Genomic DNA, 26502 nt, shown 5'->3' with positions numbered 1-26502 from the left:
AACTTTAAAAATGGAAATGGTTGGGAGGAAGGAGTATAATGTTTTAGTCCTTTCTCATGGTCAAAGAAAAAATGAGTATTAAGTTTACTTAGAAATTAAAATGAATAAAAAGACCCAACAAAGCAGCACTAATATAGAGATTTTATTTAAATTGTATTGAGTTTTTACAGCACATTGCATGTTTGTCACAACGCAACTGCACAGTTTGGATTTTTGGCCACATCATGTCACTTACACCCACAAGAGCTCTGAAAGGAGTATTTGATGAATACATCTGAGCTGAGAGCCCAGAGTCTCTCTCCAAGGCCATGCAGTATGTTCACTGATGGGACAGTCCCTCAAAACAGCCACACGAAGTAGACAGATACAGTCTCCTCAAATGTTACCACCAATCTTACTCCCCCTGAAAATGGGCAGAGTGAAGTGCAATGAAAGTTAATTAAAAAGCCACTTGCAACTGGCAGTAAATTTTAATGATTGAGAAAATGCTTAGAATTTCACGTATCAGAGACAAGGAATAGTTTGTTACTTTTTCAATGATCTCAGGAATTTCCCAGACACAAATCTCCATTATTCAACTCCATTTAAATGAAAAAAAAAAAAAAAAAAAGTTCTGCTAGGCTGACCTAAATACGCCAAAACTTTTTAGGTTACATCCATGACAAGTATAAAAGCACAGATGCTTCTCTGTAGGACTAAAGAAAAGGTCAGGACAAATAACAATTCTTGTTCTAAATGCAGATCCTAGTTATTTTCAAATGAAAAATTTTTTTCTAGGAAGTAACATGAAAGTAGCAGTTAGACAGACAGCTACCATAGTTTTAAAACAGGATAAGCCTAAGTGTAATTCACCTTTTATACACCAATGGATTAAGGAAAATGTATAAAGGAATACTAGTGGTTTCATTATAGATCAAGGAGACTATATCTGTCCCAACCACAGTACATGGCTATATCACTGTATCTTTTGGTTAAGTGCCACTGGTACATATTAAGATGAAACAAAACAACAACAACAACAACAAAAAAAAAAACAATGTTTGGTCCAAATGGACACATTTTCTCTCCCAATTTTGGTATCAAGGCTTTATTCTCTTCTGTTTGGGTTCCATTGTTAAGTGCACAGAAATAGACAGCAGCATTTGTACTGAAACCCTCACATACCAAACAGCATATTCTAGGAGGTAAAAACCAAATGCTAAATTCTACCCTCAAGGTGTCAAGTGTTCAGGATAAGAAGCAGTGTGACCCAGAGGAGGCAGCAGCCAAGGGAAAGACAACATGAGGGAAGTGGGCAATGGAACAACAACAAAAATCCATTGTTTCGTTTTCATGCCAGGAGAGGATCAAGGTGTAACTCCTGTGTTAGCACCAGGACAACTAGGAAAAGTCAGGCGCAAAGGGCAGGGCACGATCAGCAAATATTTGACAAGGATCATTTCTGCTTTTCCCTTCTCATTCTTCACAGTGCATACCTCAAGAGCTGCCACTGAGTAACAGAGACGACTGCCTTCGCAGCTCAAAATAACTGATTTTTGCCAGGACTGAACATCAGCAGAGCTTTCCTCTGCTCCCAAGAATGTCTGACTCCTTAGAACTGTCCCTCTAAACTGAATATTCACTGATGTTGGCCGATAAGCCAAGTGAAAAATACAACAAAACCTCCACTTGCTGAACCAGTCTTTAAACCAAACTCCACAGAGAGACAGAACTACTGCAACTAGAGGGAGTGCCTCTAAAGACTGAGCCTTCATGCACAGACACAGAGCACAGAGGAACAGGATATAGTTCATTTCAAATAGGATAGGAATTCCTATCTTGTATACTAAAATCTGCTTTTTTCAAGGTGGAGGAGAGATGGATCTGTTTATCACTTGGAGTTTGGTTATACTTATGCCTTTCTATTGCTGTTTGGGGCATGTATCACCAGGCGGTATCTATGAAATCATCATCTTGTGGCCCCTAGGACAAAAGCTGGAGTCACCAGCTCAACATTAAGCTTCCAGACTCTGGGTCTGGATCAGGACCATTACCCCAAGGTGAGGGTCTCACCAATAGAAGACCTCCTGCCAAATTGGAATTCCTCTGCTCCAGTCTCATGGTACCATGGAGGATTTCTCAAGACGGTATCTTTGAGCTCTGTTATTTCATGAGCCACACCAAGGAACCTTCAAAACTACACCTGAAGCAGATCCTCCCTTCAAACCTGCTAAAATTGGACAGGTCATCTCCTCTGGCATTCAGCTGGAAGCTGTAGCAATGGGTTTCTTCAGATGTTGGCTCATGAGTTCCCTGGCACGAGATACTTGGATGTGTTCATAACAGGAGTTACAGACGAGAACTGGGTCATAGAGCTGTTGATCAGGAATGGGCAGCTTCAGGTGGCAGCAGCCAGCACAAAATACATTCCCACAATTTCTGCCAAAGAACAAAGAGGGAAGAGCTCATCAGAAATGAATGATCCTCACGGCCCCTGAGTGGCTCAGTCAGTTAAACATCCAACTCTTGGTTTCAGCTCGGGTCATGATCTCATGGTTCATGAGTTCAAGCCCCACATCAGGTTCTGTGCTGACAGTGCAGAGCCTGTTTGGGATTCTCTCTCCTCTCCCTCTGTCCCTCCCCTGCTTGCATATGCTCTCTCTTGCTCTTTCAAAATAAACACTAAAAAAAAAAAACAAAAAAACAAAAACAAACCATGAAGGATACTCTAAAAGGCCTTACATGAGTAAATAAAGAGAAAAGTTGGCAGAAAACAAAAGTAGTCCCTATAAAGATATCTGTATTTTCAGATTAACTCTATTTAGCTCAGATACACATACATCAATCACTCCTTTTTGAGCCTTACAGAATCATATAAAACATCTTACCGGCAATGGTGTCTTCGTTTGGCCAACCAGAACTCACAGTCACAGTTATAGCAATGTGATGCCATATGGTCTGGAACCCAGCGAGTCACCTAACAGAAGGCACAAGGAAAAATTCCAGGTCCTTGTCAACAAAGTAGAAGAGCAACGTTGCAACAAGGAAAGCATTCCAGGAGAAAATGATGAGGTCTGTCTTTATAGTTGGCCTCTACTTGCCTAAAAAGAAGACACTCGCCCAAGAGAAGGTTCAGTTTATAGCATGTCACTCATCTCTGAGAAATATGAGAATTCAGTGCTTCACAAAAGCATGTATTTGCCTGGACATACCTCAGTCTCTTTCTTATCAACAGGTTCCCAGCTTGCTTCTGAAAGGCAGTCTTCACTGTGATCAGAGCCAAAATCTTCTATATCACTGCCATCGGACTCCTTCAAACATGTCTGAAGAAAGGCAAAGACATCAACACCATCTTCACCATCACTAACATGTACTGTTTCCTATGCATTAGGTACTATTCTAAGAATATTAGATGCATGAACTTCTTTAATTCCTCCCAAGAATCGTATGATGTATATTATTATCATCATCCTTATTTTACAAATAAGGAAATTAAGCACTGAGAAAATTAAAAGGTAGTAAGTAGTAAACCTGAATATTCAACATTGTACAGTTGACCCTTGAACAACACAGGTTTGAATTGCACAGGTCCACTTGTATGCAGAGATTTTTCAATAAATATAGTATAGTCCTATGAATGTATTATTTTCTCTTCCTTATGATTTTCTTAGTAACGTTTTCTTTTCTCCAGCTTACTTTATTGTAAGAACACAGCATACAATAAATCTAACATACAAAATATATGTTAATTACTGTATTATCAGGCTTCTTAGGCTATTACTAGTTAAGTTTTGGGGAACTCAAAAGTTGTATGTGGATTTTTGACTACATGAGGGTTCAGCACCCTAACCCCTGCATTGTTCAAGGGTCAAATGTATTTTGGATTCAGACCTATGCTCTTAACCAATATGCTTTATCACAGCACGGACATATTTCTCATTACGTTCTAAACCAGAGATTCACAAACTATGGCCCACAGGCCAAATCTAGCCCACTGCCTGTTTTTGTAAATCAAGTTTTACTGGAAGACAGCTACACTCATTTTTATACGTATTGTCTATGGCTGTTTGTGTGCTGTGACAGCAGAGACAAGCAGCTGGGACAGAGACTATATGTCCACAAAGTCTAAAGTATTTAATATGGCCCTTTACCAGAAAGTTTGCTGACTCCTGTTCTAAACCAACACTCCGAATATTAGGAAGTTGTTAGCCCTGACCATCCCATCCCAGTAAGTGGGCAGCAGGCAAGTGGGAATGTGTTAACAGAAGGAAGGGAAGTGTCCGTGTTGATGACATGATACTGTGGCCAAGAAACTGACTCCTAGAAGCTTCTTAAGAATTGTGGACCCAAATCTGAAGGCTCCCAACACAGCAAAGCTTAGATAGTCTTCATCATCTCTCACTTTGATTATTCCAAAACATCTTTTTTTTTTTTAAATGTTTATTTTTGAGAGAGACAGAGACAGAGCGTGAATGGGGGAGGGGCAGAGACAGACAAGAGACACAGGATCTGAAGCAGGCTCAGGTTTGAGTTGTCAGCACGGAACCCGACATTGGGCTTGAAGCCACGAACCGTGAGATCATGACCTGAGCTGAAGTGGGAAGCTTAACAAGCTGAGCCACCCAGGCACCCCTGGATTATTCCAAAACATCTTAACCAGCCTCCCAACCTGCATTTCAAGTGCCTCATCCACTTGACACACCATTGCTAGAGTAGTATTCTTAAAATACAAATCTGATGGGGTGCCTGGGTAGCTCAGTCAGTTGAGCATCCAAGTCTTGGTTTTTGGCTCAGGTCAGGATTTCACAGTTCATGAGTTTGAGTCCTGCATCAGGGTCTGCACTGACAGCATGGAGACCCTGCTTCAGATTCTCTCTCTCTCTGTCCCTCCCCCACGTGGGTACTCTCTCAAAATAAATAAATAAGCTTTAAAAAATATTTTAAAAAATACAAATCTGGGGTACTTGGGTGGCTCAGTTAAGTGTCCGTCTTCAGTTCAGGTCATGATCTCACGGTTTGTGAGTTTGAGCCCCATGTCAGGCTGTCTCCTGTCAGCACAGAGCCCACTTCGGATCCTCTGTCTCCCTCTCTCTCTGCCCCTCCCCTGCTCACACACACACTCTCTCTCTCTCAAAAATAAACATTGAAAAAAAAAATACAGATCTGATCATGATTCTCAGTGGCCAAAATCATGCTGCCTTGAGGGTAGAATCCACACAAGAAGGGATCTCGAGCTGACCTTTCCAATCCCTGTCTACTTCTCCAATATCAGCTCCCACCTTACTACCCAACTCCCTCCTCCATGGCCCCAGCACACCTGTACATGCATGTCTCACACATGCACACGTGCACACACACACATACCCCCATCCCTTTGTTCAAGTCATCCCATCAGAATACTTACTGCCTCCATGCTTTTGAGAATGGTATTTCCTTTTCATGGTCCACCTAGCCAAATATGACAAGTTCTTCAGCACTCACCTCAAGTATTATCTTCTCAGGAAAGCCTGAGCCCCCAACACCTGATGCTTCCTTCCAGGATAACATTTAAAAAAATCATTCTAGTTGTCTGCTTCTCTCTCCTATAGACTGTGAGCTCCTTGAGAGCAGGGACTATGTCCTTCATCCTACAAACCAGCCACCTAACACAGTGGCACATAGCAAGTACCCAATGAATAAATGTTGAATGCATGGAAGGCTGGATGGAAAGAATGAATGAATGGATGGATAGCAGTGGTGAATACTTACAAAATCATCCTCATAGTCCATGGGGGGCTCTGCTGGAGGGGCACAGCAGTGACGGATATCCAACCTCATCTGAAGCTCACGCACCTGTCGGCGTAGCTGCTCTACCTCTTGCTTGTACCCTGCTTCGATTTGCCGTAATCTATGCTGAATCACATCCGTGGGAAAGGGCAGTCCATCATCATCCAGGTAGAGAGGAGGCACTGGAGAAGGGCAGCTCAGTGGAACAGGCTTTGTGCTGGAGACCTGCTTTGGGTGACCGGACAACCACATCCGGTTGTTTTTTCCCCCTGGACCAGTACAGTGTCCATTGGAATGACTAGAACAGACCGGTGATTTCACCCCTTCTCTCTGAGCCCACTGGCCCCCAAAGCAGGGCCCTATTGCCCGCACCTGCTTGTTGCTTGACCTTTTGCTGCAACAGCCATAGGAAAGCAGCCGCCGAGGGGTGGTCTCCCCACTTGGGAATGAAGTCACCATCCCTTGGAAGCTATCCCAGTTGGATCCTAAAAAGGAAAACTCACTGATCTGGCTCTGAGAAATTGGCTTTCGGGCCCATTCCAATGGCACTTTCCCAAAGCGAGGATTTTCCAATAACTGCCCATTCCTATTATTCCCTCTTTTGCCAGCGTATTCCTCCCTATGAATCAGATCTGGCACAGAACTGGGCTGTTCCTGGTGGGAACTCCTTGCCACAGACCCTGGGGGATCTTGGCTGAGGAAGTCAGTGCTTGGCTCCGAAGGAGTTTGGCTGGTAGCACTCAGTGGGTCACAAAGGGTACCCAGACTGTGATCTGCAGCACATCCAGAGGGCACACCTAGCATGGAATCTAGCAGGGCCTGTTGGGGGGCACCTGAAAGGGAGTCCTGGGAAGACTCAGGAAAATCACAAACTCCATTCCATTTGTTGGAAACAACTTCGGAGAGTGTGCTGACAGCTTCTTTCTCAGGACAATGTTCAGGTGGCTCCTCTGTGCCATCTAAAGTCCTATTCATCTCATTGTGGGCAGGAGGGTCTGGAGCTGCTGCTTCAGTCTCTTCCAGGACTTTGATCTCAGGATCAGAGATGTTGCTCTTCATTTCCTGGGGCACTGCAGTACTAAACAGTTTGTAACTTGGAGAACAGCTTCTCTGACTCTTGAAAGGTTTCTTGCTCAAGTAGTCTTTCTGGCTGCTGGGCAGAGGGGAAGGAAGACCCATTTCTCCTACGGTCTGCTGAGGACCTCCTACCACAGATTCCACAAAGGTCTCTGAGCCCTCAGGATTGCTGTGCCGGGGCTCCAGGCCTACTCTGGCCTCCTGACAGTGGTTATTCAGGTTAGGGTCACTGGATGTGCGAGTCAGGGGGCTGCTTGTGTCACAGGCAGAAAGCAGATCATCCATAGATCTGGTTTTAGGTAATCTGGAAAGACAAACACACCTCCAGGTCAGTAAATGGGAGCTACCTCTAATATGCAGAATCAGGCCATCAAAGCAACATCAAAGCCAGAGTTCCCAAGATACAACATTTAAGATTACAAACAACCAATGTTCACTGCAACAAGTCTACTCTGCAAAAAGTGAAGGACATGAACTCTGTCCTCCAGAACTGAGCATCTGCCCCCAACTTTTATCAGTCCTCACTCTACACAATCTCCCTGGGTGATCTTGACCACTCCCATGGTTGCAATGCTTTCTATGTTGATGCCATCTAAATCGACTATGCTAGCCAGGACTATACCTGAGCCTTAAATCTAATGTCCAACTACCTCTATCACACTCGGTAAGATGGAAGCAAGACAGTTTTGGAGCTAGACAATACTGGTTCTGACAATGATTAGCCATATAACTACAAGAAAGTTATTTAACCTTTTAGACATGTACTATCATCCTCTGTAAAATGATCATCATAAATTATACCTTATAGAGATGCTATGAGGATTCAAACTATAGGCAGCCAAGAGCAAACTTACTAAGACTACACTCACAACTTCTCATTTTTACTGCCTTCCTTGTTAGAAATGATCTTTCCATCACAGTAGTAACCAGCACAGCCTTTTACAACCCCTTAGCAGCAGTGTATGCCTCAGAGTCCTAAGTCACCATGGAAAATTCCCCTAGCATAAAGCACTCAAAAGAGTTCTAGAAGCATTCGTGCACACCAAACGGGTAACAGACATTTTCAAGAATGTCTGATTCTTAAAACATTTCAAAAGTCCTTTGAGCAACGAAAACTTCAGGGAAATTTGCCAGGAAACAGTGGAGACTTAATTGGACTCCTATTTTCAGATGCCTCAGTCAGTCCAGCCCACACAGAAAAATCCCTCAAAGATGGAGTTAAAATATAGCTGGTTTTTTAAGTGTTTGGTTTTTGAAACTTATGGGGGTTTTTTAGGTTTTTTTTAAGTGTTTATTTTGAGAGAGAGAGACAGAGAGCACGTGCACATGTACAAGTGGGGGGAGGGGCAGAGGGAGAAGAGAGAAACCCCAACCAGGCTCCAAGCTGTCAGCACAGAGCCTGACCCAGGGCTCAATCCTGTGTACTATGAGATATGACCTGGACCAAAACCAAGAGTCAGACGCTCACATTAAAAATTTTTTTTTTTTTTTTTTATGTGGGGGAGGGGGGCGGCACCTGGGTGGCTCAGTCAGTTAAGTGCTGACTTTGGCTCGGGTCATGATCTCATGGTTCCTGAGTTTGAGCCCCACCTCAGGCTCTGTGCTGGAGCCTGTTTCAGATCCTGTGTCTCCCTCTCTCTCTGCCCCTCCCCCGCTCATGCTCTGTCTCTCTCTCTCTCTCAAAAATAATAAAAAACATTTAAAAAATTTAAAAAAGTCAGACACTCAACCGACTGTGCCACCCAGGTTTAAAAAACACCTTATTATGTTTTTTAAGTATTTTTATGTGTGATTTTACTTTTGTGATCAATTTTGATTTTGTGTATGTGTATGGTATGAAATTCCAGGAAGGCAATGGCAATGGTTATGATTACACAGTCTCTGGAGTCCCATAGCCTCGGCTCAAATCCTAGCTTGGCAATTTTTTAACTATGTGACCTTAACTTCTTTCTCTAAGCCTCCATCCCCTCATCTATCAGAGAAAGGTAACAGTATCTATCTCTTAAAACCGTGGTGAAGATTAAACAAAACAATCCACTTCAAAGCACATTGCTCAGTACTTCCTACATTACTGCACTTACTATTTACTTGTTTCTCTCCTGCTATAAAAGTGCCTTGAGGGTAGCACTGTTTCTTATTTGAATTCCCAACACTGGCCAATCAAACAATTTGACAAATGAGTAGTGAGCTGAAAATCTAACATCAAGTGTTCACAGCTAGGTACCAACTGAATGAAAAAGACAAGTGAGATTCAATATTTGGTGCACATTAGGAGCTCCTATAGATCTTCTAGATATATAGACAACCAGACCCATCAAAGACCTATGAATGAGAATGGCCAAGAGTGAGACCCAGGCATCTGTATTTTTAAAAAGTACCACAGCTGGGGCGCCTGGGTGGTGCAGTCGGTTAAGCGTCCGACTTCAGCCAGGTCACGATCTCGCGGTCCGTGAGTTCGAGCCCCGCGTCAGGCTCTGGGCTGATGGCTCAGAGCTTGGAGCCTGTTTCCGATTCTGTGTCTCCCTCTCTCTCTGCCCCTCCCCCATTCATGCTCTGTCTCTCTCTGTCCCAAAAATAAATAAACGTTTGAAAAAAAAAAATTAAAAAAAAAAAATAATAATAAAAAAAATAAAAAGTACCACAGCTAACTTTGGTTTCTCTCCCCCCTTTATTTTGTTTTACTTTTTTATCATGGAAACTTTCAAACATACAAAAGAAGTAGAAGAGTATGAAGACCTCCCATGTATTCTTGACCCAAATTCAACAGTATCAACAGTCTGAAATCCTCAACAGCCAATTACTACCTACACAGAAGGTTTAATCAATAATGCTGGTAGAGACAATAATGCCTGAGGAGTTTAGAACAGAGACAACTCATCCAACGAGGGTGGTCAAAGAAAGCTACGTAGAGAAGGTAGGATTTGAGCTGGGTATAGCAGAATGTCTTGTACTTTAATGGAAAAAGAGAAAATAGGGCAGGATATTTTTGATCTAGAGAAAGGTAGAACCAAGTCAGGCCAGCTGTTAAAGAAAGCATTTTTTTTTTTTTAATTTGCATGCTACTTAGTCCTCCAAATCCAACTCTCCATCTTGAACTGCCTATAGCACACCTTCTCTTTGCTAATATTTCAATCCCAACCTGCCTGTATCTCCTCTTCCCCAAACTGACTCGTCTTCTCAACTTCCCAATGTCTTTAGGTTAGTACTAATATCCATCTAGTTTCTAGGCTCGGAGAGTCATGACCTTTGACGAGTCCTCTTCACTTCCACACTCCCACACTCAGTCACTCCATAATCTGCTAATGACTCCTCTTCAAGGATTTTAATCCTTTCCTTTTCCAAGGACTCTTCCCCTCATATCTGAATTACAATAGTGTTGGCTGTTCTCTGTGTCCCCAACTACCCAGCTCAGGGGTTCATTCTCCAAAAATCCCATGGTCACCAGGTCACAATGACTTCCTACAATGACTTCCTATTGACAACTGACTCAAACTCCTCAGGGAAATGTTTAAAGCCCTCAATGAACTATCCCATATTTCTTTCTTTCTATTCCTCAGAATGGCCCCTTCCTAACCCCTGCCAGTTCCAAAGAGGTTCCTCTTTTTTTCTTTGAACTATCTCTCATGTAGAGGTGCATGGGTGGCTCAGTTGGTTAAGCATCAACTTTGACCCAGATCATGATCTCATAGTTCATGGGTTTGAGCCCCATGTTAGGATCTGTGTTGACAGCTCAGAGACTGGCGCCTGCTTCAGATTCTGTGTGTGTCTCTCTCTGCCCCTCCCCTGCTCACGTTGTCTCTCTTTCTCTCAAAAATAAACAAACATTAAAAAAAAATTTTTTTTAAACAAAACAACTAACTCTCATGTATCCAATTCCTTTGGACCCCTCTCCACTACTTATTACCAGGTATTCCATTCATTTGTTTGTTCATTTAAGCATTTACTAAAGCACCTATTATGTGCCAGGCCCTGCACCAGATGCTAGACAAAAAAGCCAAGGTTTCCTGCTTGGTCTTCCATTAAAACTTCTCTGAGTAAACAGTCACCAAATGACCCCTTTCTGACTTCTCATTTCTCTAATAGCTTTGAACTATACACATTCTTACTTGCTTGGATGCTGACTTAGAAATGTTCTCTAGTAGTAGTTCTCCTAGGTCTACCTTATTACAGCTTTTAAAGGATATCTTAAATAGAATCAATATCTTGTATTTCTTTGGCCCATAAACCTAGTATTAGACAACTAGTAGGTTTAAAAAAAAAACACTGATTGAATTGAAAAATTAGATATTAATTTAAGACCGTGATTTTTACACAAGTCACAGAACTTACTGAGAATTTGATAAAAAGTTCTGAGCCCTCTCCCTGGCAAAGTAAACTTATAAATTTGAGTATACTCAAATTCTGCATAGTTTGGGGAAAGAGGAAAATCACAGAATTCTTGAAGCCTATCCCTGGGCAGCTGACCATGGACTCAAGACCCTAAAACCAGTAATTTATAGGGGCGTGTTTTTTTTTGTTTTCCTTTATAATATTCAACCAGTAATTTAAGCTATATTTTAGCTTTAAAAGTCTTCCACAAGGGGTGCCTGGGTGGCTCAATCAGTTAAGTGTCAGACTCTTGATTTTGGCTCAGGTCATGATCTCACAGTTTATAAGATCAAGTCCCACATTGGGCTCCATGGTGACAGCACAGAGCCTGCTTGAGATTCTCTCTCTCCCTCTGTCTGTCTGCCCCTCCCCTGCTCACATATGTGCTCTCTCTAAATAAATAAATAAACTTTAATAAATAAACAAATAAATAAAAAATAAAAATCTTCCACCAAGAAACAAAGATCATACATATCCTCTGAACCCAGCATTTTCATTGCTTAGAAATTTATCTGGCAAAAACACTAGCACAAATGCCAAGATACACACATAAGGTGATATTACTTAATTGTACACCTAAAAATGGTTCAGTTGATGGGGCACCTGGGTGGCTCAGTTGGTTGGTTAAGCAACCAAATCTTCGATTCAGCTCAGGTCGTGATCTCACAGTTTTGTGATTTTGAGCCCCACATCGGACTCGGTGCTGACAGCATGGAGCCTACTTGGATTCTTTCTCTCTCTCTCGCACTCTCTCTGTCTCTCCCCGGCTCATGCTGTCTCTCTCTCAAAATAAATAAACTTAAAAAAATTATTTAAAAAAAATGGTTCAGATGATAATTATTATGTGTATTTGACAACTGTTTTAAAAAATTTACACATAGTTAAGGATGTTATTTAAAGCACTCCCAGTAATAGTTAAAAAAAAAAAAAATCACCTGAATGATCACCAGTTGGAAACTGGTTATATAAATAATGCTACACTCTAATTTTAGACTAACATATGCAGCCGCTAAAGCAAAAAAACAGCAGCTTTACATGTGCTTTACAGGGGTGACAGCCTAATACAAAGCGGGCAAAACATTTTGCAGATCAGTATGCAAAATATGGTTCCGTTTTTGTATTTTATTTTGTTAAGGTTTATTTACTTTTGGAACAGAGCACGAGCAGCAGAGGGACAGGGACAGAGAGAGAGAGAGAAAGAGAGAGAGAGAGAGAGGGAGGGAGGGAGGAACAGAGGATCCAAAGTAGGATCCAAAGCAGGCTCCGTGCTGACAGCAGCGAGCCCACTCGAACTCACAAACCTCAAGATCATGACCTGAGCTGACCTGAGCTGAAGTTGGCCGCTCAACCAAATAAGCCACCCAGGTGCCCCTGTTTTTGTATTTTAAAAACGTTTCTATATGAAAGCGTGGATACATGTATGTAAACATAAACATCAGGAAAGACACGCAAAGTGTTACCAGCCTGTGGGGACAAGGATCAGGGAGGGAGGACTTTCATTTTCTACTTTTACATCGTTCAACTTTTTCTAAAATAGGAACTTGTGTTACTCTTATAACGTAAACAGCATTGACTGTACTTCCCCCAAATATTCAGCCAGAAGATAAACTTTAATTTTTATGTCTCCCTTTAACTTCTGGCCTTTTTGGCCAGGTGGCTCACCTGGTGAGCATCCAACTCTTGATTTTTGGCTCAGGTCATGATCTCACAATTGAAGGGATCGAGCCCTGCATTAGGCTCTGCACTGATGGCAAGGAGCCTGCTTGGGATGCTCTCTCTCCTCTCTCTCTCTCTTCTCTCTGCCCCTCCCCAGCTCACGCTTTTTTTTTTTTCTCCTCTTTCTCTCTCTGAAAATAAATCAAAAATATAAAAACTTTAAATTCTGGCCTTTTCCTGTGGGAGAACATGAAGGCCATCCCTCTTCTGGAAACCCACTTCCCTGAGAATCAGATGCTTCTGGAAGTGCCCCATCAATGCCTTCTATCAGTGAACATAAATCAAGCCCATTCCCACAAACCTTCCTGAAACAGTCCTTTCTGTTCTATTCTCCTGTCCTCTGCTTGGCTAGGTCACAAAGGGTGAGAGCAGCTCCAGGAAAGAAGGTAACCAATCTTATCTTAGGAGAGGACCTTGAAGACACACAGAGTACACTCCATGCTAGCTGCAAGTCCTGGGCCAAGTTTCTCCTTCAACTATATCAAGAAGTTGCTTTTAAATATCTCATAAAAGAAGAAGAACGTTAGGCTAGACACAAAGCAGTATTGCCTTCCTGGTGGGGAGAGAAGAGAGCAAGAAAGGATCTTCTTACCTGTCCAGAGAACGGCCAGAAAACTCCTGGCTCTGAGCCACTGGGGAAAGGTAAAGATCCATGGTCTCTTCCCCAAGTGTACATGGAGACGACGCTGGCAAATAAACAGCTGTCCAGAGGTGTAGGGCCCGTACGTGACACACAGGATGCAGGACCTAGGGAAGCAGCACCATACTAGTGTTTTGTGAGCTGTTCCGGGTCCCTCTTCCTTCCCCAAGCTTTTGGCTCTACGTTCTCCCCACTGACTCAGCCTGTTCTCCTTATAGGTCTCGAAGAAGCACTGACAGGATAAGGGTTTGGACTTACCATGTCTGAGCCAGGTGTGTAGAGGAAGTTATGGAAGTTCTTATTGCCAGCTCGCAGGAGAGCCCACACAGAGCAGGTCCGCTTATAGATGTTGCGCTTCTCTCGCTCCCAAGGGTTGTTGGCCAGGAACGTGCCGTAGAGGCAGGAGTATGTGTGCTGCACCAGCTTTACCTAGAGGGCCAAGACAGCTTGCAACTGGGAGCCTCGGCCACCTTCTCCCTGACCCTGGCCACAGGCTTTAACTTACCAGGAATGCTTCATTAAACTCAAACAGGCAGGGGAACTGCTTGAGCAGCTGATGAACGGAATCAAGCCACTGGAGGAACACAGGGCATTGCTCATTTTGGTCCTCTGCATTCTCCTGGTGGCCACAGCGATCTCCAAACTTGTGCCCAAAATCCAGCCAGTCAGACTCTACTAAAACTTGGAAGCCCTGCAAAAAAGAGAGTCCAAGTACAGGTCCTTTCTGGAAAGGCTGGTATGCTACTCCCCAGGGGATGCCCAAAGCAAGGAGCTGGCAGCTTCAGAGAAGAGCAGAACCAATCCTACGACTCAAAGCCACCCATGGCCTCCACTGAAAGATCCCCAAGACAGATCCAGAGGACCCAACGCCTTCTCCGCCCCCCTTTCCCTCTGTTCTTTCCCACCCAACCCCACTCAATACCTCCAACGTCCTATAATATGGGTCCAGTAGTATTTTGGCCAGGGCTACAATCTGCGGTGTCCGGTCCCAGCCATCTGAGCAGTGCACCAACACAGGCCGGCCTTCCCGGTCTACAGTATTAGCCACAAGCACAGCTGCCTTTAGCATCACCGACAAGTGCTGTAGCCATTTGGTGCTCTCCAGTGCCGACAACCAGCTACGCAAGAGCAGAAATCAAGTCTGTCACCAAGGGCGCTGAGGATCCAACGGTCTCTTCCACCGCCCATGGCCAGCCACAACTAATGAAGTCCCTAGGGAGGGCTGAAGCCAAGCGGTCCAGTCTGTGGCCTTTCTGCCAGGAGGTATCTGGCAGGAAAGGAAGGAAGACAAGACCTGAGGTAGACAAGAGACTAGGGACCGAGGGAGAACGGGAAGCATCACACGCACATTTAGCCATTCTTTCCCCAGTCCTCTGTGTTCTTTAAGTAGGAGAGGATCCAAACAAAGGGAGCCCAGTGGCCTGTGGCTGTTCCAAAGTGTTGGCTAAAAAGCGGAAGAAGTGATCTTGGAACTGGCCCACTGCACCCAGGCTCTCAGGTCTCCCATACCTCTATACTCCCCAGTTCCCTCTCTCACCTCCTAAGAACTAGAACTGGGTGAAGGACAAGACAAGAGAGGATGGAACTGGGGCAGGGACCACCTACTTGCTGGGATCAGGCATCTGGCTACACACAGCCCGAAGGTACTGGAAGCTGTTCCGGATGGCATGGATATTGGCCATTCCCATGAACACGACCTCACAGTTGGGATAGTATTCTGTAGACATACAGAGGAGAGTGGAGCATAAGAGCATGTCCTGAAAACAGGCATCCAGGACAAGTGGGCCAGGCTTCCTTGGCAGTGCAGACCACTTATGTCTGGATGCTCAGGAGCCATATACTAACGGTAGTAATAATGATGTTAATGACAAATGATAGTCCTATTACTACTAGCAATGGCAATACATAGTAAACTCTCAATATATAGTAGCTTCTCTAGCCAATAATTGTTATTATCATCCCCATTTGACAGATAAGAAAATAAAACTTAGATTAAGCAATTTAGTCATAGCTAGTTAAGTGGCAGAGTCCCGATTCCAAGCCAAGTGTTTGGCTCTTTCCACTGCACGAGCTGCCCCCAGGTCCCTCCTCACCAAAGCCACCCAGAGCACAGACTGACTGCAGACACTGGGGTAGCAGCAGTACCTTCACACTCACAGCCTCCACCCTTGGCCCGGTTGGCCACAGCCGCCGTGTAGGATCTAGCATCCAGGATCAGCAGTTTCTGGGGGGCCGCTGTGCTCTCCACTCCAGAGCATGCAGTCAAGGAAGAATCTAAACATGTGGCAGGGAGCAGACCCTGGGTCAGCCAGCCCAGCCTCACCCTACCCTGGGACACTCCCTTTCAGAGGAGAACATACAACTATAGTCCCCTGCCACCCCACAGCTTCCCAAAGGGCAGGGACCCTGGCACCCTGTGTGTTGTCATCTTCTTCCCATCCTCTCACTGGGGACTCCCTGAAAGCCAATGAGACCAAGGAGGGGACCTGCTCCCCAGGGTGTAAGCACCACCCACACCTTACCGAAGTCAGTGTCACATGCCTCGCTGGCATCACTATTCCCAGTGCTGAGGGAGCCCCCAGTGGCCCTTGTCCCCGGGTCCAGAGCACAAGCTTTAGCGATGGACGTGACCAGATACTCATCATCAGCATTGCGCCAGCCCCACCAGCTGATCTCAGGCTGGCTGCAGCGGGCAATTGCAGCCCCATTGCGTAGGTGTCTGACAAAATGGAAGAAGCCATCATGCCCTTGCCAGTTGCAGCTCCCACCCCCCAGGCCTACTACCAAGGCCCCAAGAACTAAGATCTCCAGAGCCAACAGGGGCTACCAGTTCACCCAGGCCATGATAATAAACACCAAGAGCCCTTGACATATCTAGAGGGCTTTATAGTTTAGAAAGTGCTGTCATACACATTTCTCAAATAGGCTCTGTGTTTCCAGGGTGACCTTGACTTCTTGAATCTGCACAGCACCTGCTCCAGGTACAGACACCAGCAGGAAAGCAAGCCTGAGCCCAGAGCAGAACAACTCCAAACCTCCTCGCTATTATATGCCTTGCTCTATGTTAGCTATAATGTTCTACTGCAGGGAACCCGCAAGCTTTTTCAGACAGAAACAAACAATAAATGTGCAGCTTCACACGTCATAGCCAGTCTCTGTCATACATTCTCCTTTCTGGTTTTCTTGGTTTTTGTTTTTTTTTAAATAACTTTTTAAAAATATAAAAATCATTCGTAGTTCTGGGCTGTACATAAAACAGGCTGCAGGCTAGATTTGGTTCACAGGCGACAGTTTGCCAACTCTTGTTCTAATGCAACATTTTACACACACACACACACACACACACAAACACACACACACACACACACCCTCCAAAAAAGAGTAAAGTGAATGTACTCTCCAAAAGCCTCATCTTTAGGAGAAAAAAACTGAGGCAGTTTTTGATTTGAAATTATTTCATTCCCTGCAGGGTGTCAATTCCCGGTCAACTAGGACAAATCTCCAGTTTTGACTCTTTCCTTATTGCATAAAAAGTATCCTCTCTACTTCCTGTCCCCTACTGCCTCACCTATACACAACCACCGGGATCCGCTTCCAGGAGCGGAAGGAAGCCACGTTCTCCAGCTCTTTGTCTGTGATCCACACAGGAACCAGCAGCTTCTGGGGGTAACTGGGGCACAATCTGTGAAGAGAACAGATGGGATCACCAAGCTTGATCTAAGACATGTGATGACAAGATCCCCAGGGATGGCTTTGTGAGTCAGGAGTCCTCCCCTCACAGAACCAGGGGCTGTGCCCGGCAAGGTCTAGGTCTAGATTGGTATTTTGGTTCCCCCACCCCTGCCCTCTCACTTGTAGTTGCTGTTGATGTGGGAGACTCTCCAGACATTCTGCAAATCAAAGCCCATCCTCGAGAGCTCAGCCTCCTGGCGACATCTTATGTGCTCTCCTGCAACACAGCCCCCACGCCTGTCAGCATCCAACAGAACCATGGCCAGGGGTGGAGGAGGGTAAGAACCAAGAGACAGGAAATCTTCCAAAGAAAACAGCCTGGCCTTACCTGGCTGACATAGGTGAGTATGCTGGTCCTCCTCAGTCAGCCCCAGGCACCAGGCATGGTAGGCAAAGGCAAAGAGGTCTTCAGGCTTGGCAGGTCTTGCCGTGGCCCGGCTTAGCCGTGACAGCCACTCTTGGCACTGCTTGAAAGTGGAGAAGTGGCACCTGCCAGGCAAGAAGCCACAGAGTGAGATAAGAGGCAGGTGTGCACTGGGGCCATAAGGGTCAAAAACAAGGCCACAAGAAGGCTGTGGGGAGAGGAGGCTTTAAAGCAGGAGGTAAGGCATGGGGATCCTGAGGAGAACCAGGGATACCGGTGAATACCCAAGAGAATTTATCTTTTTGACAGTTCTCTTCCCAAGAACTCTAGTCCTTGAGACATACTTGTACCTTCTAGTGGGGGGCCCTACCATTTCATTTCTCATATCAAATCTAAATGCCACCGCATGTCCCTGAATGTCTGCTATTCCACGTTATCTCCCATGACTCCTGCTTCAGGCAGGAAGTCCTGTTCACATCATTCCTGTCTCCTTGTTTCTTTACTTCTGCTTGATTATACCTCGTCTTGGCCAAGCCACATCCTACTGACACTTTGAAGATAGTTCTGGTCACAACTCTTTTTTGAAGCCTTCCCAGCTCATTTTAAGACCCCTTCCTCTTTTATTCTTAATATGCTTAGAGTATTAATCAGTATGTTTTTCCATAGCATACTGCCACTGTTAAATCTTCCTTCAGCAACTAGACCTCAACCTCCCTGAAGGCAAGGCCACTGTGGATTCTCTTTCTGAATCCCTACAGACCTGAGCACATGACAGCCTCTAAACTGAGCATTCTTTTAATAATCCGTGGAATCACTCCAGATTCCTCTTTCTCTCATATCCAATCTGACAGCAAATTCTGTCATCTCTACCTTCAAAAATCTGACCATTCCTCACCAGTTTGAACACCACCACGCTAGCAAGGCCATCATGCTCTGTCACTTGGCTAACTGCAATAGCTTAACTAATCCCTCGGCTTCTGCCCTTGCTTTTGCCCCCAACTCACTTCCATCTATTCACAATATAGCGGCCAAAGCAATTCTATAAAACATTTAATCAGATCACATCTCTCCTTTGCTCAAAACCCTGCAGTGGTTTCTCATTTACCTCAAAGTAAAAGCCAGTCATTATGACAACCTGACACCCCCCCCTTACCTCTCAGATCTTACATTCCACCACCCTCACCCACATGCACTCCACTCCAGCTATACACTAGCTTCCTTGCTCTTCTTCCAATATGCTAGGTACATACCCACCTCAGGGCCTTTGCACTCGCTGCTCTCTCTCTGGCACCCTCTTCACTCAAATATCCACATGGTCACTCTCTTTAGGTCTTGACTCAAATGTCACCTTTGCAATGCAACCTTCTGTAATCACATTGTTTAAAGCTACAACCTTCACCTCCATAGCACTCCATATCCCTTTTACCTGCTTTATTTTTCACCTTTCATTTACCATCATTTAACATATTTTACTCATTATTTACTGCTGGCTATCTCTCCGATGGAATATAAGCTCCATGAGGGTAGGAAATTTTGTCTCTTTGTTCCTGCTGTATCTCCAGTGCTTAGAACAGCCTGCCATAGGGGCACCTGGGTGGCTCAGTGGGTTAAGCATCCAACTTCGGATCAGGTCATGATCTCGTGGTCCGTGAGTTCAGGCCCCGCATTGGGCTCTGTGCTGACAGCTCGGAGCCTGGAACCTGTTTCAGATTCTGTGTCTCTCTCTCTCTCTCTGACCCTCCCCCATTCATGTTCTGTCTCTGTCTCAAAAATAAATAAACGTTAAAAAAAAAAAAAAAAGAACAGTCTGCCATAGAGGAGAGTACTCAATACATGTATGTTAAGTGAATTAATAAACGAACCAACAATAAAGTGAGTGCTGTATGCTAACCCTAGGTGCTTTCTCATACATTATCCTATTTAATCCTTATGACAACCCCATGAGCTATGCATTATCCCCATTTTTCCAGGTCAAGATACTGTGGGTCAGTAAACTGACCTCCCAACCTAGACAGGGCTTCTACCTTTTCTTCCAAATGGGGAAAGTGAAGCAGGATTTTTCCTTTCTTGCTGCAGAGAAACCCTGCATCAGAGAGGCCTGGGCAAGACTAGGGCCAGAGGACCTGCGTGCAGCCCCATTGTTCTCACCTCACCACTTTGGAGTCCTTGCAGGCAATGTGCAACTGGAACATATCACGGCTCTCTACACTGTCAATCATCCGGAGGGGGACCTTCAGAGGAAGGGCAAACGAAAGCTCAGATCCCCACTCTCACCCCTCCTCATGCCCACCCCAGCCCAGATGCGGATATATCAATACTAGGAAGGAAACCCACATTTACTGAGGGCCAGTTAAGTGCCTAGGAACTGTGCTGGGTCCTCTACATACAGGGCCTTAATTAATAATCACAAGAACCCTGCAAGCCAAGTGTTTTCACAACAAACTATTAGGGAAGAAATTGACCTGAGTAGGGTGACTTGACCAAGGCCACACGGTTGGTAAGTGGCACTCTTCCAACAATGCCACTGCACCCCTTAGAAGGGCCAGGAACAGAGTAAAAGGAAAGAGAGAAGAGGGGATGGAAGAATAAGAGACAGGCAGAAAGACCTATAGCTAGGAGAACAAGGCAGGAAAATAAAAGGTTGGTGAGAAAAAGAAGGGAACCCCAACTGTTTGGAGACACGATCAAGTAGAGCATTGGAACAATCCCACCTTGAACCAGACAGGGATTCTACCGTGGTTGTGGGAGAACAAGACAGGAACTCACGTTGATGACAGAATCTTTAAACTTGATATGCAGTCGGTAGTTGGAGATGGCAATGAGGGCATCAGCTGCCCGGCCCAGGAACTCCACTCCCTCACCCTGCAGCACTGTAAAGGGCACCTGTTGAAGGGCAGAGGAACCCTCAGTCCAGAAGTGAGTCACCCCTCCATTCCCCTCCCCAAACCCTGATCTGTGGGATTCCCTCTGGAAAAGCTGGGCCAAGGCAGAACAGAAGAGTCCTCTCCACGGTAACAGCACCAGGCAACAGCTGTACAGGAAAGCTGCCTTTCCCTCCCTGGGGCCAAAGGCTCTACAATGCACATGTAGACAGATTCCCCTCCCTCCAGAGACCTGGAAACAGGAAGCCAAAGCCCAGAACTAGATTCCCTTGGAGATATTTTTTGAAGGGAGGGAAAAAAAGGTGTTTTTAATTGGGCAGAGAGTTCAACCCACCCTGGGCCCCCGACTCCTCCTTACCTGCAGATTCTCCTCCTCTTTCACTAGTTCCTTGGGGGGAAACAGATCCTTGGCTTGGATGTACTCCAGGCTGGGGGGCCCTTCCTCACCCTGTGGGGAAGGCCTCAGCCCTAAGTCACCAGGCTCCATTTGGCCCATTAGGTCTCATTCTGCTCCCCTCCCCTCAACAAACCGGGGTACACCCCATACACACTTATAAAGGTTCTGGTCACCAGAGGAGAGAAAAGAGGCCTGGCTTGGTTGGGACAGGGGGGTACTCAAGCCTATTAAGCCTAAGGGAAGAGTAAGGTCCAAAGAGGACCTGGGAATCTGCACTCCTCAAAAAGCAGCAGAACCAAAAAGAACCAAAATTTCCCAAACGGAAGAAGAGAGAAAACTAAGAAAAAGACTAATGTGAGGGTAAGACAGAAGTGAGAATGGGAAGTGCTGCCCTGAGAAAAAGGAACCAGGTGTGGTTGCTGGTTTTAGAGATGAGAGGGAAAACAGGCACCTAAGACCACGACCTGTCAATCTGGTGGGTGAGGGAGACAAAGAGGAGTGGGTTGGGGGATTCAGTCCCAAGCCTCTAGAGGGCCTTCATGGTTGCTTTCAAAAGGAGGATGTCTTTTGGAGCTGAGCTTATCTTCCAGTTAGGCCCACACTGCTAAAGAGCCCCCACCACCTGCCAAGCAACCTGCCCTGCCCCCTGATCAGAGGGGAATTCCTAAGGAATAACCACAGCAAGCAGAAGTAACTCCTCTCCCAACCACCAGGGAGGGGTGAAGAGGGGATCCACGCACCTGGGAGAAACCGGGAGACCCAAGGAAGGCCAGGGGAGAGAGAGAGGAGGCCTGGCAGCCACCCACGAGGGATGGGGGAGGGGGGCGGTGAGAGGGGAAGGGTGGGAACATCTGAGAGGACAGATGGGGGAAGCTGGGAAGGAGCATTAAGCCAAAGGGGGTGGGGGAGGACTGGGAATGATGCAGAGGTACAGAGCCCTGCAGAGGCAGGGAAGATGGAGAAGAGAGGCTGTCTGGGGGACAGTCAAGGAGAAAAGACTGGCGCGTCAGGTGAGGGTTGGAGTGGTAGAAGGGGGAGGGGACTGGAGCCAGGGGAACAGCTCAGACATTCTGTGCTCCCCGACCTGCCCCCCTAACATCCCAGCCACATCCCACATCCCCATGCAAGGATGCAGCGGGTGGGACCAAGATGGAGAGGTGGAGGTAAAGGGATGTACCCCTGCAGGGCGGGGCCTGGAGATCTGCAGTCAAGGGCAGTGGCTCCGGGGCCAAGATGGGTCAAAGAATTTCCACCCCGTCCTTCCACATCCCCCGGCACTCGAAGATGAAAGCAAGTCCAAGAAAGAAAAGGGAACCACCCGCCGCCCCCCACACCCCCCCCCCCGCCCCGCTCCCCTGCCAGGGGCCTAGGGAAGGGGGATGGGCGAAAATCCGGAATCTCAAGGGTTGGACCTGGGCGGGGCTGGGGGTGCAGCATGCATTAGGACCCCTGGGCCCCCGCAGGCGAGGCCAACACTTACGAAGCAGCTGAGCATAGAGCAGGAGACGCGGGCGGTCAGGCTCATGGTCGCGGGCGGTCTGGGCCAGCGCACATGTCCCCGGAGCCGCTGCGCTGCCCGCCAGTGCCGGGCGCCCGCCGCATCCCGGCTGCGGTGCCTGCCAGGGGCAGCCGCGGCGGCCAGGAGGCGAGCGCGCTGGTAGCAGGGCCTCCGCGGACTCCCGCGCGCCTCTCCCCTACTCTCCACAATGGAGCGAGCCCGGCTCCGCCCTCCCGCACGAGCGCGTAAGAGAGGGGAGAGACCCAGGCTGCGAGAGGAGGGATGGGGCGGAACCTTGCGGTCCCGCCCACAGTTCCAAGGCTCCTCCCTCCTTAGAGCCCCTCCGCAGCGTGCGAGGGCGTCCTCTGGGGAAGTCTAGGGGCTTTTGAAGTCTGGGGTGCGGGACTGCCCCCAGATAGCGTGAAAAGGTAAGGCAAGACCTCCTACATCTTTTCATTTCCCATATTCCCAGGTGAGCCACCCCACACCCCCCTTTTCCCACTCCATCCCCATGCTCTCCCCACCTTGAGTTCCCTCAAAGCCTGTTCTGAATTCTCAAAATGGAGCTCGCCTACCTCCACCCAGTGACCTTTCCAGTTCCAAGGCTTCTTCCTTTCCTTCCCAAACCACCACCCACCATACCCCTGTCCATCAGTGTCCTCCCATCCCCTAACGTCACTAAATCCCGTTCCCTTTTTTTGCCCCTTAGAACGTACACTGATCTATGCCAGTTAGTCACTCCACACTCCTGAAAGGGAAGTTCTCTAAGTGTTTTATTCTAAGACCCCTGCCCAACCCTACTCTTTAAGCTCCACATCTCCCTTGTTTCACATCCTCTGACATCTGGGTAAGAAAGTCTTTCTTGGAAAAGAATTTTTTAGGCTGGGAAAGAGAAGACTGGAACTACAGACCACAGAAGCATGCAGAATAAAACTTGAAACCCGAGAGAATGGAGGGAGTTGGGTAGAGGGCCGAGGAACAGGGAGCAGTGAAAGGCTCAAAGTGCCACCAGGAGTCACAGAAGGAGCTGGTGAGAATCCCACACTTTCCTGTGCCTGGTTACTTTCAGAAACCAGGGCTTTGGTTTGGATTTGAGGGCAAGGGAGGAATAGGAGAAAACCTGACATTGCATTAAGCATCTACTATGAGCCATACATGTTCCAAATATTATCTCACTAAAACCTTTCAGCTCCCCAAGAATTAAGCCTTATCCTGTTTTACTGGTGAGACATCAGGCTTAAAAAGAAAGTATGCCATTTACCTAAGCTATTTAAGTGGTGGTGCTAGGATTCAAAATTAAACTAGGCTAACCCTGAAGCCAACAGTCTATTCAGGGTATTACAGAAAAGAAAAAGGAAAGGGGCTATCAGTTGGTGGGGACCAAGACCAGCAAGCTTTCTAAGAAGATACCAGAACAGTACCGCACACACCACATACCCACATGCCTAGGGAGGGAAGGAGAGAGTCCTCTCACCAGCTGAATTCCCTAACATGTCCCTAAGTACAGAAGATACCTAAAGGAACTGAAAAGAGCAAGGGCCTGGTATGGGCCAGGGCCTACAATTCTCCACTCTCTTCTCATCTCACTGCTTCCTCTCCTAGTTCTCAGGGATAAAGTAAGGGGTTCCCTGAACTTGAGGTGAGACAAGGGCACTTACAGTCAGTGTAAGAGTATACAGGATCATTACAACCCCCTCCCTAACCCATCCCCAGCACAGCCCAGTGATATTCTGGGCATCTTGAGGCTGCTGTCCTGCTGTATATCCAGTCAGCTATTGGCTGCAGTAGCTTAACAGACAGCAGCACCTTAGAGCTGGAGAAGCCCCAGTGTTTTGGTGGAGTCACTCCTGATACAGGACCCACAATATCCAAGGGGCCCACTAGGAAGTACAAGAATCTTGAGATAAAGGAGGCCTGGTTTTTCAGGCCAGAACAAAGAGAACAGAGAGCTTCCACCAGGGACCCAAGAAAAGCAAGAGAAGGGCCATTATAAAAGGCTAAAAGTGCCAGTGGTAGGTAGTATAGGGAACGCATGGCATATAGCATGTGCAAAAAAAGACTTCTACAGGCTCCCTGTCCCAGGGTCATATACTGGCTGATGTTTTGCAATCTACAGAAACCCTAATTTATTTCCAGCTCAGATGAACCCGTTTAGGAGCTGAACAGAGTAGCCTGGAGCTCAAGGTCCAGGAGGGGCAGGGCAGCTTCATGGAGAAAGACAGGATTACAGAAAACACAACGATCTGAGGAAAGGGAGAGTACTCACCATTCTACTGTGGTGAGGGTCCTGGCTGCCTGCTTCTTACTGTAAGAAGACAGAGAAACATAGGATTCAAGAGCACCGTTAATATTACCTTAGAATCAGCAAATGCCACACACCTACTCCGGACCTCTAACAGAGAATCTCACAGAGAATCCAGCCTCTCCACAAGTCCCCATGCCAGACAGAGGCAATGCGAGCTACATGGGGAGAAAAGCAACAAGTGATTCTGCAGGGCATGAAGTCAGTTACAAAGTTCTGGAGCAGGAATGAGTGTCATCCAAGATTATTCAGCAAAATTCAAGAGTCCTGATTCTGAGACCCGAAGGAGAACACTCCAAACCCTATTCTTTTTGGGAGAGCAAAGGAACTTCCAACTCTGAAACGAGAGGCTGCACAACCAAGACTTACTTCAGGCCTTGGTAGGGATATGAATCCACAGGAATGCTCTGCCAGCCTCTAAGTCTGGGAGTAGCACCCACCTGACCTGTTTACTGGGGGCAGAGTCCAGAGCAGAGGACAAGAGGGAGGGGACCACAACCTGTGAGCAGAAGGCAGCGGCGTTGGATAGGTCCTGCTGAGTGTACTTGACACCAAGTGGGATGCAGGATTGTGGGAGGCCACACACAACAGGGACAGAATCAGGCCAGTCCAAGGCCTCCGAGTCAGTACCTGTCAAATGGGCCTAAGCAACAGAAATTCAGGATGGGCCTCCTTGGCCCACTTAGGGAGCCAGGCCCCGGTTTTACTGACACTTTCCTTCATGCCTGCTATCCGAGCTCAGAAGCAGTCCAGCAGTGCCCTGCGCCAAGTCTGTGGGGATAAAAGCCTCCATCTGTGGTGTTGCCCGCCTCCCTGATCACAGCCCACCCTTCCTCACGGGGGAGCCAGCAAGCGGCAAGCCAGAGGTGCTGCCTCACCGCCCACTGGCACGCAGCCTCAGGGAAACGGAGGGAGGGAGGAAGGGAAGGACAAGGACCAGACCTGCGATGCCCAGGGCTCCCAGACCAAGGGGATCTGGCCCCGGGGCGAGGGGGGAGAGGGGGGGCGGGCCAGGCTGGCAGAAGAGCCCAGGTGTCCAGGTTCTAGGGGCGGAGCCTAAAGATTCGGAGGCGGGGCCCCGAATGACAGAGGGCGGGGCTCATGAAAAGCGGAGGGGCTGGGGCGGGGCGGGGCAAGACGCAGTCGTTGCGGTTCCCAGACTGGCAGTGCACGGGGCACGGTGACTCACCCAGGCGGCGTCCGCCCGACCCTCCGAGGCCGCGCTCTCACCACTTCCGTCTCCCCCAGCTGCTGAGGCCGCGCAGCTTCGACCCCACCACGGTGCCTCTTACCCCAACCAATCGTATCTCCGGTCTGTGCGCGCCCTGGCCAATAGCCACACCAAGTCCCGCCCTGCCCCCACCACGCAGCCGCCGCCCTCACTCTTCACTCCGCTCATTGGTCAAATAGGGCAGACGCCCTCCCAGCCTTTAGCCTATCGGGTGTCGGAAGACAAGACAGTACCTGGGAGGAGGAGGTGCGGCCCTGGAGAGGAGGCTCGACCAATGAGAAATCACAGCGCGTCCCTGCGGCAGCCAATGGGAGAGCAGCAAAAGGGGGGCTGCTGGCTTAGGCTCCAGGGGCCGGAAGTGGGGGGTGGCTGTCGCCTGCTGGTAGCGCAATTGGAGGCGGGGCCTGGTAGTGGCCCTACAGCCACTTCCGGCAACGACCGTGCTTTGGGTGTAGTTCTCAAATAGATTCCCGGTGGCACCTCAGTTTATCCATTTCAGTTTTGGTTTCGCTGCGGTCATCGCGTCCCAAACCCAGAAAGGGAGAAAAGA

The 26502-nt window shown here is 47.2% G+C and overlaps 1 protein-coding gene across 4 annotated transcripts; it reads right to left on the bottom strand.

Moving 5' to 3' along the window:
- Positions 1-127: 127 nt before the first annotated feature.
- On the bottom strand, positions 128-26035 carry MTMR4 (myotubularin related protein 4). Of its 4 annotated transcripts, none has more exons than XM_086686850.1 (19): positions 25911-26035; positions 24686-24724; positions 20883-20972; positions 20409-20525; positions 19791-19873; positions 17607-17767; positions 17399-17495; positions 17115-17228; positions 16069-16265; positions 15692-15820; positions 15152-15263; positions 14469-14664; positions 14052-14237; positions 13805-13975; positions 13499-13653; positions 5728-7126; positions 3192-3302; positions 2868-2956; positions 128-2418 (listed from the first exon to the last, which is right to left on the bottom strand). In XM_086686850.1, the coding sequence occupies exons 2-19, from the start codon at positions 24686-24688 to the stop codon at positions 2241-2243; spliced, it is 3588 nt and encodes a 1195-aa protein (XP_086542976.1). In that variant the 5' UTR covers positions 24689-24724; positions 25911-26035; the 3' UTR covers positions 128-2240. The 4 variants fall into 4 exon arrangements, with proteins under 4 accessions (XP_086542976.1, XP_086542977.1, XP_025772252.1 ...); XM_086686851.1 differs by lacking the exon at positions 25911-26035 and adding an exon at positions 25091-25111; XM_025916467.2 differs by lacking the exons at positions 24686-24724; positions 25911-26035 and adding an exon at positions 22402-23029.
- Between the last annotated feature and the right edge of the window lie 467 nt (positions 26036-26502).

This window comes from Puma concolor, chromosome E1, assembly GCF_028749965.1.
Source record: "Puma concolor isolate L17-30 chromosome E1, mPumCon1.1.hap2, whole genome shotgun sequence".
Lineage (NCBI taxonomy): Eukaryota > Metazoa > Chordata > Mammalia > Carnivora > Felidae > Puma > Puma concolor.
Note: the sequence above shows the minus strand (reverse complement) of the source record. Positions and strands in the feature narration are given on the sequence as shown.